At 33.1% G+C, this 16,942-nt stretch overlaps 1 protein-coding gene across 1 annotated transcript in view; it reads right to left on the bottom strand.

Moving 5' to 3' along the window:
- The window catches only part of LOC113499380 (protein sidekick-1-like), a 51,020-nt gene that overhangs the window by 21,655 nt on the left and 12,423 nt on the right, over positions 1-16,942 (bottom strand). Inside the window, exon 2 of the mRNA XM_026879851.1 lies at positions 1,331-1,428. Coding sequence (XP_026735652.1) covers positions 1,331-1,397 — 67 coding nt within the window. The 5' untranslated portion in view covers positions 1,398-1,428. The remainder of the gene's footprint in view (positions 1-1,330; positions 1,429-16,942) is intronic.

Below are 16,942 nucleotides of genomic sequence, written 5' to 3'. Positions count from 1 at the left end.
AACAAGCTTAGAATTCATTACGAAGTAATTAATTATTCGACGTACGACCTTTAGACAAGACAATCTATTTTTAAAGGTAACAATTATCTTGAAGATGTTTGTGAATATCTGTTTGTTACAAACAAGTAGATTAATGTTTTAATTTGAAAGAAACAACTTTTAGACCTTTCTACTATAGGGCGACAAAGTGAGACAAAAATAAATAGACATAATAAAAGTTTTTTCAATTTAAAAGTGTGTAAAATAAAATAAAACTATCAATGAAAAATAATAATTGCTGAAATCTAATATTGAATGGAACTCAATCAATATCCTAAAATAAATACTTCTTCCGACCAGATCTTTTTTGGCAGTTGGCAGTTAAACTGGACTCTCTATATCTTCTCTCTTAATAGTTCTTGTTTACGAGTTGCAGTCTAAAGACCTTAAGATTAAGACTGCATTCAGAATTATCAGTACCGTTGCTCTAACGATGTTAAATTAACAATCCATTTGCAAACGTGGTGATTACGGCCATAAGTCCTCGACTGTTTATTGTTGCAGTCCCGAGATTTATGTTCTGTTGTAATACTGGGTCAATGTAGTCATTAACTTCCATTGCATTCATAAATATAATTTAATTTACGTGTGTAAATGCCTCTTTAAAATGATACAATGTATGAATAAGTTTAAATTACTGTTTCCTTATTGTAATGAATTTGAAGGACGAAAAAGCTTGAATAAAAAATTAAGTTGTAAATTGCTTGTTTGCTTTGGAATCAAAATTGATGGTGTTTTTTAGTGGAGCTCCTATGGCCATCTTTTTTTACTTTCATAATTTAGGGACTTTCATATACAGTATCTGCCGGCAGCTATCCGGGCCGGATCTGGGCTATGGTCACCTTCCAGATCCAGCATCAGATCGGCTTGTTTTAAGTAATATTGTCACGCAATATACACATAGTGACAAAGCTTAATCCGAAACCAAGTAGTGTATAAACTCAACTTGCAAGATTTGGTTACATATCGACAGACAGCCAAAGGCACGGGGCCAGGCGGTAGAAAATAAAAGGCTTGCAAATGACATATGTGGCCATGTCACTAAAGAGAATGAAGAGACCAGTCATGACACTCGTGGAGCTACTGTAGAATATAGGAAACTGGACCTGTACCTATTGTGGTCTTATGGGGTGAAAATTAATGATTTTACTTCACGATGAGGGCGCAGGGTGAATTTGGATATGTATTTCTAAAAATAAATACTGCGGTCCCAAGTCAGAGAACATACCACCATCTTGTAATGGGAAATCACAGTAGGGACTATTGCAAATTTTTTGGAGTGTAGGTTTACCTGTGACGTTGGCTTGAGGAGCGATAGCCCGCGTGAGCACCGCCATTAGCAGCACGATGCGGTGCATGCCGCCGCATCCTACCCGCTCAGCAGGCTCGCTGTTAACAAAAAAAATACTTCATCTTAATACAAATAAGATACAAAATCGTGAGCAAGTTTGTGTCCAAGGTTCGGCAGAAAATTTGATGATATCGTGTTGATTGACCTTTGAAAATCAAAAGAGGTTGTGTTATAAAATATGACTTATGCCAAAAAAGAGAATACTGCAATGTGTATTTTATAAAGCTTAATATTGATTTTGCATACAAGGATAGTTTCTGAGAAGAAAAACTTAAATTAACAGTTCACTGAAATGTTTTAGAGTATTCCAGGGAAATCCTCACTCACTATAAGCTTTCGCCGAACAGAGCCTTGCCCTTCCAACATTTGCAGGAACATTACATTATAAGAAGATTCTCGAAGAAACGCTTATACACTATCGTTATACAAAACCAAGAACAACAATATTCATCGAACATTTTTCTTTCGGGAAAAATCTAGGCGAGTCATGTAAAAAACAATTTAAATATTAAACAAGTCTCCTTACGTTTCCCTGAAGAAACACGAAACAAAATAACGGTTAGGCACAGTTCGGAATCTGCTCCGAATCCCTCGTAAAATTGAGTATTAACCTGTCAGAAACTGTAACTAAATATTTAATTTGTTTACGCAAAATAAAATCTTAAATGGCCTAATTGTTTGCGAAGTTGATCCTAAATTAAGAACATCAATTAAAATTGTAAAAGTAACTGAATTTTTAAAATGGTTGCGGTTTGTTTTCGTTATTTTTGGGTTATGAAACAAGAAATGGCTCTTTGAACGACCTCTGTTGGGTTGTGATGTTTTGTAAACTAAATTTTTAAGAGAAGCTTAGGCAAAGGCAAGCAAGGCAAGCCAAACTTAGTCGATCGTATTTTTCTCATGGGTCCGAATTAATATTGCGTAAAATATTTTTATAAGCTGTATTAATACAAAATTTAATAGCTTAATTTAAATCCCCCACTTCCACTTCAATTGATCAAATCACACACTGAACCAATATCGTCATGAAACACAAAATTCGTCCGACATTTTAGCCTGGGATTAAGTGCAAAGCCTAAACTATTTTGCCCGTGATGAAAATGTCAATACTCACTCGAGCAGAATTAAAAGCAAAAGCCACCTATTAACAGTTTTCACCGCAGACATCTAAAAAGTTCAGGAGGCCTACCACCAGTTCTAAAAGCAACTTTCGTACAGTTGCGTGAACGTGACAGCGCACTATACGACGTATAGTGGCATCTCTGTCCCACATCTCCAATTATATTATTTTTCGAGCTAGTAGTAGACCCCTCTGGTGTATTTGACAAGTTAGATCCCTAACTGGCCGCTAACGTAGTTTTAATGGAGTTCGTAGACCTTAGCTTATTCTAAAACTAGGTTTAGTTTTTGTTTCCATTTTCACCTTTCAGTGGCAACTTTTGCTGAGGCTTAATGCAGGGTTTCATGTGGATATAATACTCATGGCTGATAATATAGAATTTTGGTAGTGTTTCTAGTTAAAGAGATAAGGTCGGTAGCAGAAGTTCGTTTTCACAATGAAATTTTGAAAATTACTTTACAAAATCAATGTGTCACTATTGTGATATTAGAAAGAAAAATTGCTGGACACCTAGTACAGTTAAACCAAACTTAAATATAATTTCTAAACATCAGTGGACGATATTATGACTTTCGTTGCTGACTGTGCTAAAAAGTAAGATACGGTCTACGTTAATATTCTCACGGAAATCATAACATGTATGTGGCTTTGCGGCACTTTTGCTGCTAAACCACTTTATCGATTTCGTTAAAACTAATTATGGGTCTTGGATCCCAAGAAACTAATTTTTCGCTGACATTTACTCAAGGCAGAAACTGTAATTTGGAATTAGCAGAAAAATACAAATAAAGGTTTCCAAGAATTTCAATGTCATATAGGTTTCATATAGTGTGCCAAGGAGCACATTTATGTTAATAGGTACACAGTACAAAATACTGCTTGTCATAGATTTATTACTAGTACATCAATATTCGCAGTAGACCACGATAGCCGGACTTGATAGTCAACTAGTCAAGTGCGAGTCGGACTCGCGAAAAAGTTTCATCACTCTAGCTATTACGCCCGATGTGATAAACCCCTTTTATTAAAACTTTTATTTTCAAAATAATACAACAGTTTCATCACACTCGGATAACCAGTATAGACAAACAAATATACAAATATGACAAACAAACACCAATACATCTCCAAACCGTTTTTCTGATGATTTAAGTAGAAAATTTTACCTCTATTTTTCCAATATCTCCTTATAAGCACAAGATCATCAACAACGTGTGTTATGTTCCCAGAGTTTGAACAAAATAAACACTTGCTTGTTTCCCTTCAATCTTCAGATAATTCTCCAGTGAAGCAATTTAGATTTCATAATAAATCATTTGCATATAAAGTTTTAACTAGACGAACTTGGAGTGAAGTTAGACTGTAGTCCAGACTTGTTCTATAGAAATTTAGGTACAGATATTGTGTTATAGTTTATTCCTTTGGTATAATTTTGAACAAGATGTAAGATAGAACTTGTTCGTTGGTTTAATACATTGAATTAATTTTGTTGTAGGCGTTTGCTTGTTTCTGGAAATGAAATTATTTTCTAAAGTTTGTACATTTGTCACTAGTCTATATAAATCTCGTTTTTTCGTACTAAGAGGGTAAAAATGGAACCCTTTTATTTATTCTAAGTTATCACATTATTTGTCTGTCCGTCCGTCACATGTCATGAACTTTGAAAAATAGTTAGTCATTTCACAGAAGATCTGTTTCTGCTTCCGCTATAACAACGCTATATAAAAATTAAGTTGTGGTATGGTATATTACAGTTATAAATTTGTTGATAAATTTGTCACCCAACCTTTTTGACTATGTGTAAGGAACCTTTTGCTTTACCAAAGGTTTAGTTTTTGTAAAATATTCAAACAGATATAGCCCATTTTACAAATAAGACAGTAGAGTACCTTATAAACATTTCCAATCACACACACACTAATAGAAAAATCGTATCCACTTAACATGAGACGAACCAAACAAATCCCAGGGCGGGAACTTTGTACGAAATTGTTAGCCAGAACCACCTAATCTAACTTCCAAAGAATCCGGAGATAAAAGTTTTAATTGCACTCCGATACAGTTTAACGAAACATTAATAACAATATAGTATTCGACATTATCCAACTCCCTCGAGGAAAGTATAATTTCACTACATCATAAACTTCCCTTAGATACTCTGGGGAAAGATCGCGCCCTGCAAAAGTAATTACTGAAAGTTTTTATGAGCTCTGTATATGTGTATGTGTAGAATAATTACTATTTTGTTAATTCATTTGTCACAGTTGATTAAAGTACCCAAGGTTATATCTTTGTTCGAATTACACGATTATTGAACTCTGAATACTTTTTTTTTTAATTTGTCCGCCTTCTCTCGGTTTTTCAAAAATGCAGCGTATACTAGTTATTTTTTCAAGAAACTTCGTATCTAAATGCCATCAAGTTCATGAATTGCTTGATTTGGGATATTTTTTTTTTGCGACTTCATCAAATATGTATTTATCTCTGCGTAATTAAATCATAAATGTATTGAAAAGAAGAATAGCAATACGTGGAGATTAGAAAAATTGAGAAAATAACCTACTATTTAACATAACATTTTCCATAAACACAAAAAATATATTGAAGTCATTAAAATTCATAAGATGTTACTAAAGCTGAGAACTTAAACTACATAGCACGAGTTGGAATATTAGGTTCTCATAGCATAAAAGTTAGGCAATAAATTAATTACAAACTTTAGTCTCAAAGGCATTAAAATTCTGTGTCTTCAAAAACTAGTTGACTTAAGTGTACTTTTCATGAACCAAATTATTTGAAACAACTTGCTTTAATTGGTCAAAATTATTTAAAAGGGCATTACAAGTATCCAAAATGAAGAATATGTAAAACTATGAGGTCTATATAGGCATATATAATAGTGAAGAATCCAGCCAATTAAGATTATTTTAATAGACAAAACTGCATCCGAGGCCTACTCATGGTTTAAAATCTTACTCCAAGCTGTTCATTAACCATAGTGTGAGAATAATCCAACTCTGAGATGACCCACTCTTGTCGTATGTTTTAGCTACGAAGTGTATAATACACCGTGATTTTTTAGTCGTCTAACAAAAGCAGCCCAGTTCATGTAGCCAATGACTAGAACACGTTCATGTTAAAAAATAGGTATTTATGAGATTTGAAAAAAATCAAATGCAATTTTTATTTAATATTATGATGCAATTCGTAGTTTTTTAGAAACACAGCTCTGTTGCGAGCGCGGTCCGAGTCTTGTAACAATGGTGAGGGGTATATTTCAGATTTCTCTTGTTTAATTTTCTTCGTACTTATTATCTTAGTTGATGATAAAATAATAATAATCGCGCCTAGGGGTATTTTACGTCGGATACATGAACTGGGCTGCTTTTGTAAGACGACTAAAAAATCACCGTGTATAGCTCAGACTAATACAACTCAATACCTACTTACATGCTCCTTTGCATTCAGCCATTAACATAAAAACATAAAACATTTTAAGAATGATAAGTATGAAGTAAACACCAACTTAACGATAAAATCAGGTGAAAACTGGCAAGTTTAGTATTAGGTGCTGGTATTTCTAGTAGGCGCTCTGGTCAACACCAATCTCTATCTCAAATATTTAATCTAACGCAAAAAAAGTTACATCTGAATACACTTTACTAAAAATACATTGTTTGAGATACTCGTAGAATTCACCGTAACACTTTTCGTATTAATGTTTGCGACTGACTAGCCAAAACATAAATTTATATATGGCAACATTTTAAAAGTTCTCCCAACTTGTGTATGAAGTTTAAAAGCTCTTAAATGTTGGAAACCATTCGCTTTTCATTTATAATCCGAATGCAACCGTGATGTGTATGTGAAAGTTTTTGATTCACGTTTTGTGTGAGATGCATTTTATACTCATACATGATAATTTCGATCTAAATTTATATTTTGACTATATTTTATTCTATAACGTTAGAGAAATCCTCTATTTAACGTGTGATGGTTATTTTATAGAGATTTTATAAAGTTACTAGCTGTTGCCCGCGACTTCGTCCGCGTGGTTAGAAGAAATTGCGACAATAACTTGAGATTTAAACTATCCTATCTCTCAAGTTGGATCGAACTGCACATGGTGTGCGAATTTTATTATAATCTGTTAAGTGGTTTAGGAGTCTATTGAGGACAAACATTGTGACACGAGATGTATATATATTAAGATTGGCTAATAATATAACCAACTTTAGGTTAAAATTCATATCTAGGACGTTCATTATTACTCCATAGGCAAATATACCAAAAAGGACGATCGATTTCCTTATCGTATTGAAGTGACATGTCTGCCTCGCATCCTTGGAAAACAGAACCTAATTTCCGTACTGATTTTGTCCTTTAAACTGTAATTATTCAAGCCTAGCTAAAGGATGAAGACAATTATAATTAACGCACCGCAGTACTGCGGTGTCACTAAAAAAAACCATATAATTCATTGCCTAGTTACAAAAATATCTTTATTCCAATCAAGTTAACAAGATTCAATTATTCATACAAATTGTAGGTCATAAACATACACTTTTGGTTTATATGCCCATTACTATTCCATATATGTATGTACATAAATGTATGTTTTCAAAGTAACATCCTATTTGCGTCGATCACTCTCTGAAGGGTACGATCGCAATCCATTTTATCAAACTTCATCGTTTCGTACCGTCACGAAACAACTTGACAGGTCCTGAATTAAAAAGTAAAGGAAACCTGAGCTTGCTAGAAATCCACGATAAGATCTATGTTAAGGAAATTTCATATTCGCAGATGAAACTTAAATGAAGACGTTTTTATATTTTGAAACGCATTTAGGCGTTTTTGAAATGTTGTATGCAGTTAGAAATAGACTTATTGCGTTAATCAAAGTATTATTTCATTTGAAAAAGACCAGCAATATACACAATCAGCCTCTCATTAAAATATAAAATTTACACCAAATAAAACACCGTAACCAGGAAAACTTTAGATTATTACTTACAAAAATAGCGCTTCTAACCAAACCAGAAAATGAAAAAAGATGTACAAGAACTAGCGCCTTAATCATCATTATAAAGCATAGTAAAATATCGTGCATCATTTGTTAGTATTAAATTAATTTAATAAGTCTTTCTTACACAATCGCACATACCTATGTATTAAAATAATTAAATAGAACCAGTCTTAAAAATACAATCGCACCAAACCTCCAGTCCGAAACAACACATAATTGTTACACCAACTCTTTCCGCCCTAACAGTTTAGGCTATACAAAAATATCAACGAAATTCTATTTAAAAGCTGTCGTAACGTTCATTAATGCTTCTCATTTGCCGTTGTAATTGAAGGTTTTATTACGATTCTATTGTCACGTTCCGGGCGTGACCGTCCCTTATTACACTAATGTGTTTGTAGCGTTTAAAAAGGTTTCTTCCCCTTTCTGTGGTGGCACGTTGTACGAAAAACCTTTGAAACACAAAGTCTTAATTGATGCGGCAATCGTCAGGGGAAAGTTTTGCGGAATTGGGGTTGCGAGGACGTAAAATGTTTTGGTTAGGTTTTATATGTATGGAGTGATGGTCGTAGGATGTGATTGAGGATGTCTTGTTTATTTATCTCAATTTTCTCTCTGTATAGAGAAGTTATGGTTTTAATTGATTTTGAGGCTATGAGCTACAGTTTTGTTTACAATGAGGGCGCCTTTGAGCTAAATTAAAGAATAGTCTGGTCAATGCAGGTAAACATTTTAGAAACTATTTATTATTTTTTCGCTTTAGATGAGGGGAACGAATAGAGAAGACCAAGGCAGCCTGGTTTGATTTCAAATCCAGATTTGTGTTTTTTATTCCATTTCAGGATCTCTTAAAATCTCAAAAAACAATCAAGCATTGTTCAACAAAACGCTAAGATTTCCTCTCACAAGGAGCTAAAAGCTCACTTAGTATTCTTATAAACAGAAATAGCCAGCATCTTACCCAGAAAAATCGCTTAAATAACGCTGAAAAACTTTAAACGCTTCGCCATAACGTAAATGAGCAAAAAATAAATTACGAACAAAATTAAATAAGTGTTATTATATCAGTATGCAAATACTTTGGCTGGGGACAAAACTTTAGAAGCAAAATTTTTAATAAAAGACAAGATTTATCATAATATTCATAAAGTTCTCGTAAGTAAATAGAAATACATTATGTTATAAATCACTTAGGCATGACTACATTAATTTTCATGAAGCATTTACTTAGCGAAACGCAATGAGGTCGACTGAATACAAACTGTAGAGAAGTGGGGGCCTACTACCGCCTAGTAAAAGTAAGTAATTCTAAGCCACATTGTCAACCAGAAAATTGGTACCCATTATAAAATTTTCCTACTGTTCACACAACAAGTCAGGACAACATTTTTACTATTTTGCAAGTGCATGGTCATCCGTGATTTGGTTTTTTTTTATAATTAAGTCTATTTTCATGTTAATATACACAAAAGGACTTATTTTTGTTTCTTTCATCCTATATAATTAGAAAACCACTTAATTGAAATATACTATAATATTCCAACGACTGTTGAGTTAAACTATAATTACTTCGTAACGATACAAATGTAGGTCACGGTATTAACTAGAAATGTTATTCGTTGTGATAGTTTCTTGTTCATTATTATAATGGCAGCCATTTTAGAAGATTAACATTCAAATTCGGTGTTGACTAAGTATCTAAATTGCCTGATACAATTATACAGTTTAGAAGCGACGAAATGAAATATTGCTAGTAGAATTTTCACAGGCGGTTACGTATATTGTTAATAACAATAATTTCAATTCGAATTATCTTCTTCATTTAACACCATTATTACTGCTACTTTTAGTTCAGATACAATAATATATGTAGTTAGGCTGAGAACAGGATTTCAAGACTATCAGTTATCTATTTAATTTAATATTTCATGGATTTTCGTCAAATTATGGGACAAATAGGATAAAAAAGTAATCTGGTATGCTTATAAGGCTTACATATTGGCGCAGGACCAACATGCAGATCTCCGAGGCAGCTCTTAGTATAGGAGCTCCCGATTAAAGGGAACGGTTAAGTATTCCAGTAGTTTAAGCCAGTAAGAGTCCGGCACACCCCTTTGCCTTCCCCAGGGCGAAGGAAGTCCATGAGGATTTCCACTGGGTAAAAAGGACCAACATGCTGATGTTTTGCTGATAACTTTAACCGAATATGTTATGATTTACCATGGATCATCCAGCCTCTCTCTTCGGAAGATCAGAAATGAGCAATCTGAAGTAGGCATGGAATATTTCATGATTAGTCTTGCAAGACACTTTAATTTACTGCCTAAAATGTTTTTGTCTACATGTTGCGCATACATCTTATAGCAAACCCATTTAATTTTTAAACATAATGGATTGAAATAATATACAGTCATATGCATACAATCAGCATATCAGCTAAAAGCATTACGCAATCCTAGACATCGGATCGGAACCCTATGTAAAGCGTACCGAAATTTTTAATTTAGATAACGTTTTCAACCCTCAAACCCTTCCATGTTTGTGACCGACTCCGGAGGAAAAACCCCTTTTAAGTTCATTTGTAAGGAACGGAACGTTGCCCTTTGGGACCCAGTTTTGCATGACACTTCGTTTTCTAAACTTTTTTTTTTGAGTTTCTCGTATTTACCTGTTTGCTCTGGGTTCGAAATGGCTTCGGAAGTGTTGACAATTGGCTGTTTTGGGACGATAACGTGAAAGGAATTGGACGGCTTTTTATTTGAACAGTCCTTTGCAATTTGGTTTTATCGACCGATAAAAAATTGAATTATTTCCGAGTGGTGTAAAATTTTGTTTTTGCCGTCGAATGTCCTGTTACATAAGCTTAAAGGGTATTTAAATAGTATGTTCATCTGTTGTCTGCTAGTAAACATTTTCTATAAAATTTAGTAGGTAATGTGGTCTGGTTATTATAGGCTCTGCATAGGTCGGGACAATAAGGCCGCGTGTGATTGTTTAAAAGGCTATTTTTCTACAACTTAATCGTACGGCAAGTTGAACTAAAGATTTTGCGTCGGCATCAGCTTATCACAAATCTCCCCTCACTGCTTGGTTCATAATTGTCAATCGTTGACCCATCCGTCTCTTATGAATACCAGTAAGTTAATCGTTACCAAAATCCCCATCTTAAAATATTTTAATAACTCGTATTTTTTTTTAAAATAGCTATCCTTTTCCAATTAGCACCGAGCAACCTTAAAGTATGAAACGATCTTTATCAATCTAATATCTTACTTATTTAATATTATTTGTGAAATATAAATCAGCGAAAGATTAATTTAGATCAAAATCTCTAATCCTAGCACTAGACTGTACTTTATCCATTTTGATCTTGTTAATTAAATACACAGGTACGTAATTCTAGGTATTATCTTTTAAACCGATTTAAGTGAATTCAATTTCATAGTAGAAAAGATGATTTCATAACATTGATTTAAAGTTTATTTTGACGCATCTCCAAGAAATATTGATTAATTAACAGCGATAGGTAACACCACATGATAAAATAAGGAATTAAAACAATTGACGTTAGATTATCATAACAGACTTAACATACATGAAGAATTATTCAATAGGCGTGGCGTTGAAGACGTTTCATTCTTTTTTTCTCTAGCCCACTGTGTCCCACTGCTGCGCAAAGGCCTCCCCCAAATCCTTCCACGACTCTCTATTCTGGGCCGCATGGAACCAGCCTGCGCGGTAAGCGTTAAGGTCGTCTCGCCACCGCTTCCTAGGTTTTATTCTTATTTGAGTCCAATTCGACTGGTGGTCGATGACTGATTGACTTAAAACTGATCTGAATAAAATATTACAATAACAAATTAATACTCACAAGTTTTACAGCATACTAGTAAATGTTTTCTACATATCAAAATTTGGAAAACGAAACGAAAACTAAAATGAACATTTTATAGTTAAAAATATTTTCGCTATTCTAAGGCTATATTCAAATCACTGCGGAACTCTAAAAGCCCGACAATCAATTGTATTAACTCAATTCACTGAAGCATACAATTTACAAAAGTAAGACCGAAGCGATAACGTCTATTACGTCTAATGAATTGTGGTTAGCTACGTGAAATTAACTAGAAAATTCATGACGGGCCATTCCGTAAGAAAGTCATATCAATTAACTAATCAGAAGTGACTTAAGTTGTTGTTTAAGTGGATTTAATTATTTTTATTGCAGAATCACTTAAAATAGAAATTGAAAAAGTTGGAGATTTTTTATGGTGCATAATTGACCAATTACGTAACCTAATAAATGTGAAATGATTGTAGAGCGCAATAAATGTCACGTTAGTTTAAAAATTTTACTCCTTCTTCTTCGAACTCGTACAAAAAATCTTAATTTACAATCTGGTAAAATTTTTACTATTCTACACATGAAATTATAACGTATTTTTACCCGCTAACAAATTCTTTCAAAGAATTGTCTCATCTCAATGAGGCAGCAATACACCCTTATCATTTGCGACAGCCAGCAATCAAATGAATATGGCTTTATGAAAAGTGATTTACTAACGCTGACTGAACAATTCTCATTGGATTATATTTTTTGTGAATTGCTCAGTAATATCTTAGAATACTTAGTCGTTGATTATAGGGTTATCTTGATTTGTTTTTGGGGGAAAGTGGAGTTCACGGGCTATCCCAATTGTTAATTTAGATGAAATCAGAAGTGAAGTTAAAAAAAATTACCATCGGGTTTTTGCACTTTCAAAACTAAGGCTGTTTCAGGCAAAAGATTAAAGCAGATAAATAATCTCCAGAGAATTCAAATTTGACTAGAGAATTTTGACGTTGATTTATCAAGTCAAGCTGGGAGAGGGCATAAAACGAAAGATTAAAGAATTGGGATTTCACGAGTACGATAACTATCAAATTCTTGGGGTAGGAGCTTTTGAAATAGCTCTAGAAGAGAAGGCAATAATTCAGAAACTATAGAAACCTAAAGAGGAAAGCTGTAGGATTGATTCATTGGAAACTACATAAGACGAGGTGCTTTTCATTGAATTAGGTAGCAAGAGTCCAATCAAATATAAACTTGAGAAAAACCGGCAAGAAACTCCATAAGATACTTTTTTAATAAAAAATATATATTATGTTATATGATTATATGCTGTTATATGCTGTCATATGCAATAACAGCGCAAAATCGGAAAATTTAAGAATTATAAAAAATCCAATACTGGAAAAGAAAAAACGACAAGTCAAGTAAATTTTACTGGAGTTTACACTACTGATACATTTAAAAATTTGTAGAAATCCTACTTAATATTACGAACGAACAATATTGTATGTATGGATGTTTCTTTCTCTTTGAAGCAGTCGGATTTAGACGGAACTTAGTATACACATAGTTTATAACTAAGATTAACACATAGAATAGTTTTTAACCCGATTTTATGTTCCCATAGGATCAATTTCGATTTTTGCGGGCGGGCCTGCGGGCAACCGCTAGTTTGGTAATATAGAGTGGCATAGAGTAGGCCGAACTGAATTATTGTTTGGATAATCAAAGCCTATTTGTCACAAGCATGAAACTCGATGTCTATCAAATTATTTCCATTAGGTATCTATCTGAATTTTCGAATTGGAAATTTCAGATTTCAGTGACCGTAATATTATTTACTTTGACAATAATAATGAGTTTGAATAACTTGTTTAAATTTTGTTCTAGAATAGTAAGTTATCGAAGAAAGGTTTGCATTACCGTTGGATTGATGAAACAGGATATCATGTGGACTGTCATTATTTATTGAGAGCTTTTTCAACATTCATCAAATGTTAGTGAAAAGAAAAAAAATTGTCAGTGAATTGTAACCATCGGGATTGGACTCATAAATGACCAGCACTTGAATGAGAATGATGAAATATTTTTGCTTGATAAATAAATCATCTGACCTTTAAAATACATAATATTTTTTTTTCCTCAATTATTTTTATCGTCCATAAAAGGTGAAACATTGGTGTTAAAACAAAAATTAATCTCAATCCTAACAAGACTTAACACTTACTCTAAATACTGAGAAAATATCAAAACCAAACTTAGGTAGTTATTAAGTAGCGAACTAGGTAACACCTTAATGTCTAAGTTTGGTTTTAAGCTGAAACTTCAACAATCTTACCGCTATTGGTGACTTTCTGAACTGTAATTTAACACCCCATTAAGTTTCTGTGGTCCAATAATAACAAACTCCATTCAATTTTATACTTTAAAGCTATTGTGTAACTGTCGAAAATGATTTTGCTTAATTTGTGGATGAACGAACAAAAATTTTTTTGTTACTAAAACTTCGTTGTATGGAAGATGCGGTTGATAATTCATTGATTAAAGAAATTAAAAAAAAAATAGCATAATAATATTAGGCCCAAATAAATCAATCATGAAAAATATTGGTCAGTGACTAACTGAATTGATTTTAATATAAACAATGAATAGTTTACGATAACCACCGTTCTCCAAATCTTCATCAACAACCTTGAAAGTCATACAACCAAGAACGGTTGCCTTACTAAGGTATGCCTAATAAATTATGTATATTTTATACTAACATTGCTGTAAGCTCACAATCTTCTACTTCAAGCTATTTTACGTCTCGTTGAACAGATTCCGTTTGCATATTACTTAGGTGTCGAATTCACTTTTTTTAGTAGAGCAGGTTTACGTGTTAAGATAAGGGACTGTCTAAACGTAACGTTTAAATTGATATAAGCAAAGAGGGCATATACCGACATCTCTTAAACTTATCGCAGTTGTGAAAAAGAAATGTGTGTTATGAGTGTGAGTAGGTGTGTGTATGTGTGTAATGTTGTATAACAACGTCAAAAGACATTGTAAAATTTAAACTGAAACTATTGTGTTTGTAACCAAAAGCTATTATAGACGGGGTGAGGTGAAATACAGGGTGTGCTCATACCACGCCATCACAATAGCGAATACGGTGACAAATAAGCAACGTCACATTAAATTACTCGGTTTGGGGTTAGTTCACAATTAAAGGCTTGTTTACACGTATCGTATTATATAATGTTGTAAAATTTTACGGTGGATTAACGAATATAGCTACAGCAGTACATAAAATAATAATGTAGGTATGCGAGTAGGTAAATAAGTACCTACTGTCGGAAACACAAGTCAATATACAAAGCAGAAATATAAAACCAGTATTTTTAAGATATCTATATATTGATGATTCATTATACTGTAGGTGTCCAACATATTTTGTTACGTAATAGCACAATAGCGTACCATTTATTTTCATTAGTAAAGTTGTTTCGAAGACCTACAAATCGTTAATTAGAAACCTTTTTTACTGACTACGTGTCAACGATTTCATCCCGTTCAATGAACTGATGAAGTTTATCTAGTCAAGTCAAAATCTTAGTCGAAACAGTTATTTTATTTTTTGGTTCATGGCTTGACAAGTATTAGTTTATTTAATAACAAACAGCGATACAATATTCAAAACCAGCATAATCATAGTTCAATCGTTTTACCAACATGGCAGCTGTTTAAGATAATTTAATTATCAAACAGGATCACGTAAAACTTAATTCGAAAACTCCATTAGTAAAAGCACGGCTTTGTCTCCATTACAACAATCTAATAAAAAAACTATAACGAAATAGAGCTATCGCTGAACAAGTCAAACAAATTGGGACTAATTATATTACAAGGAGTAACAAGGTTTATTTCGGCAGTCTTCGTAAATTAGCCGATGGTTCACGAAGATAACCGAAAGCATCCGAAGATAGCCGAACTTAAAATTACGGAAATTAGAGGGTTTAGTCGCAGTGCGGTATTAAGTAATCAAATTAGGGATATTTACTTATTATATTTATATTAAAATGAAGCTCTTGAGTAAGGTTCGTTACTACTACTCTATCTCTAAAGATTTTTGAGAAAATGTTATTAATTATTTTATGATCATTGTAATTTTAACTTTGTTATAAACGCCAATTATATGAATACAGTCGAGTCTTAAAAAAAAGTCAAGAATAATCTTCCCAAAACATTGAAAGCTTAAATCTGATATTGCTTTTGTTACAATTTCGTGTCAATTGTATTTCAGCATATAAATAAAACGTGTTTTCAAAATTAAAATAATTGTAACATAGGTCCAGCAGTGGACGAATACAGGCTCATGAAGATGGTGATGATGAAAAGAAATCAACAAAACATTTCAAAATTAATTTAGATACATAAAACTACGCCAGGCAAACTTAAGCGCAATGCTTGAAACTGACAAAATAAAACGAAAAATGGATACCACACGAATTGACCGCCCCACTGTGCAATGTGAGAAACGTGCGCTGCACTGTGGAACACAAGAGAACTTTATTTTTCTTTGTAATTTGCTTCGCGCTGAAGCGACTTGTAATTAAGGTATTTCCTGTAAGACCATTAAGTTAACACTGAAAAAGAATACAGATCTCTTTAAATATTAACTCAATGGTTGATCCAGTATAGATACATTAGTCATGCAGTTTTCTATTAAATTATATATGCTGTAAGTACATTTGATTATTCTTGGTCGTCTATAATCACTACAAAAGTTATTTATTTAATATTTTTAAAGTAACGATCATGAGAATGATTCCTGGACGAGAACGGTTTACTCATGTATTCATTGGGATTGCCAGTTCGGACAGATCAGTTCTACTCGTAACTCCGCCGCGTCATCTCATTATGGCTCAGCGCGTCGTTTGAGGGCCCGAAACTAGTCGTGCACTCCCGATAAATACGCATAATTAAATACTGTATTTAAGGTTCTTTTGCACTGAATAATTTTTAATTTGTTAGTTAAGTAAATTTGTATTTTTATGTACTATGTTTAGCTCACCCTCGGCTTTCAAGGTTTCCATGTTATCAGTTTTTAAATCTACTGATCAGGCCGCGATTTGTTGACCAAAATATTAACTAATGATCACATCGTCTGATATTAGGTTGACAGGCGGTTAATTAATCTTTGTGTTTAATTTACTACTTCTACTTGAAATCTGACCTAAAATTAAATTATTTACTTATAAAACATTATTATTAATTTTGAACTTGTTGTCACTCACGCGACCTTCATAATTCATCATTTTATTGATACATACGATAAGTCAGTCAATTGTCTTTTCTAAATTTTATGCGCATTACAAAGTAATTATCACTTGCTAAAGGCGAAGGAAAACATAGTGAGAAAATCTACACACCTGAAATATTTTTTCAAGGGTGTGCTAAATCTATCAAACCCTACCGGCTGTTTAACCTCTGACAGCATGTCGTACTTCAACCATAGGAAGAGAAGATTTTATTGCTCTGTACTGCAATTTTACGAACCCAAAGGTTTTTTTTTCGGAAACAGTTAAG

The sequence above is a fragment of the Trichoplusia ni genome, chromosome 12 (genome assembly GCF_003590095.1).
Source record: "Trichoplusia ni isolate ovarian cell line Hi5 chromosome 12, tn1, whole genome shotgun sequence".
Lineage (NCBI taxonomy): Eukaryota > Metazoa > Arthropoda > Insecta > Lepidoptera > Noctuidae > Trichoplusia > Trichoplusia ni.
The sequence above is the reverse complement of the archived record's forward strand: the minus strand, read 5'-3'. Positions and strand labels throughout refer to the sequence as shown.